Raw genomic sequence first — 1,547 nt, 5'->3', positions numbered from 1 at the left:
CAGAAAAGCATGTTTTTCGTTCACTGCAACACCATCTTAATGGGAAAACGTATGCAAATGTGGAAGGTGTTAATAAGGACATCGACATGTTTTTTGCTTCAAAGCCAAGTGATTTCTTTAATCAGGACATTACCAATTTGATTGTAAGATGGAAAAGCATCATCGATAAGAATGGAGACTATTTAATTTAATAAATGTTTTGTTTTGATATATAAGTTGTTCGGGTTTTTTCATCTAAAAAAAAAGCGACATTAATTTCTTAACGACCCTAATAATTGAAGATATATTTCCACCTCCAAGGGTCCTTTCGTGATAAACGTATAATATCAATTGAATGAAGAATTCAATTCTAAAGGTGTTTTTTTTTAAAGAATTAAATAAAATATATTATACCTTAGCTTTAAAAGCGTTTTCGATACGTCATTAATAGTAAAGTGTTTTATGGTTATAGAACATTTGATACCTGAGTATCGTGCCTTTAAAGTGATGTAAAAATGTACTTCGGAATGAACAAACTAGAGTACTCACTTACACTTTATTAAATGTGAATAAAACATGTTTTTTGTAATAAACTGCTGACGAGGGTTTTACTCTCAGAACCAGATATCTTGATGTCACTTATCTCGAACCAGTTATGAAGTGTTTAGAAATTCACAGTCTTACTGATATATTTCACACAATAAATTTATTTTTCAGGCTTTTTCTATATTTTGTGGTCTGGGAATTCACAACACCCAAGTTTATGAAAGCGCCATGAAGTTAATGGCCAAACAACGTGTAGCTCTAGAAGTTTTATCTTATCATGCTTCGTCATCAGTGGAGGAAACCAGCAGACTAACGGTGGGTGTATCAAAATCTGATTGCTGTTTAAATATTAATTTTTTTTTAGAATGAAACCTCAATCACAGTATAATTTGCAGGAAGCGATATGTCTATTGGTCAGTTGTGTTTTTCATTATTAGACAAGTTGATTAGCTGGAACCGCAGCACAAGCTCTAACTTTCTTTTGCTGAATATATTTATTTTTGATTGTTACTTGTTTATATTTATTAATTATATAACACGCTAGTTTCCGTCAACGGTATTTACAACATACTGTACTAAACTGGTATGGTATCGTGCTTTCACCTGGAAGCACTTATGAGTCATTAGGTTGGAAGTTATATATAGTGGAATTGAGCTTTCATATCTGTTGTTTCTATGGCAACATGGAATGAGGGTAATAAAACATCGAGCATAGCTGTTGTCATTTCTTGGGTGATTACATGCAGATTATTCCACTGTTAGAAGAGGGGGAGATCAATATATATATATTAATTCGTATCAAATGATACCAAAAATAGTTCTGATGTGGGCCTTTCATATTACATTTCCTTTACAATCTAACAGATTATTTCAACTTCTGAAGATATTGTTGTAAATAAACTCAACATGACTACTATCAAAAAAGTTGTATTTATTGTTAAGCACAAAAGTATTAAATGGGCTATCTGTGCTGTGCCCACCGAAGGTGTAGAAAACCAACTTTTAGAGTTAAAAGCCGACAG

At 32.3% G+C, this 1,547-nt stretch overlaps 1 protein-coding gene across 3 annotated transcripts in view; it reads left to right on the top strand.

The window, feature by feature from the left end:
- Positions 1-1,547, top strand: part of LOC106463597 (cGMP-specific 3',5'-cyclic phosphodiesterase-like) — a 53,695-nt gene that overhangs the window by 25,613 nt on the left and 26,535 nt on the right. For all 3 annotated transcript variants that reach the window (XM_022391130.1, XM_022391133.1, XM_022391131.1), the window contains exon 7: positions 697-840. In XM_022391130.1, coding sequence (XP_022246838.1) covers positions 697-840 — 144 coding nt within the window. The remainder of the gene's footprint in view (positions 1-696; positions 841-1,547) is intronic.

This window comes from Limulus polyphemus, unplaced genomic scaffold (assembly GCF_000517525.1).
Source record: "Limulus polyphemus unplaced genomic scaffold, Limulus_polyphemus-2.1.2 Scaffold1443, whole genome shotgun sequence".
In the NCBI taxonomy this organism is placed as follows: Eukaryota; Metazoa; Arthropoda; class Merostomata; order Xiphosura; family Limulidae; genus Limulus; species Limulus polyphemus.
This window is presented reverse-complemented; position numbering and strand designations above follow the sequence as displayed.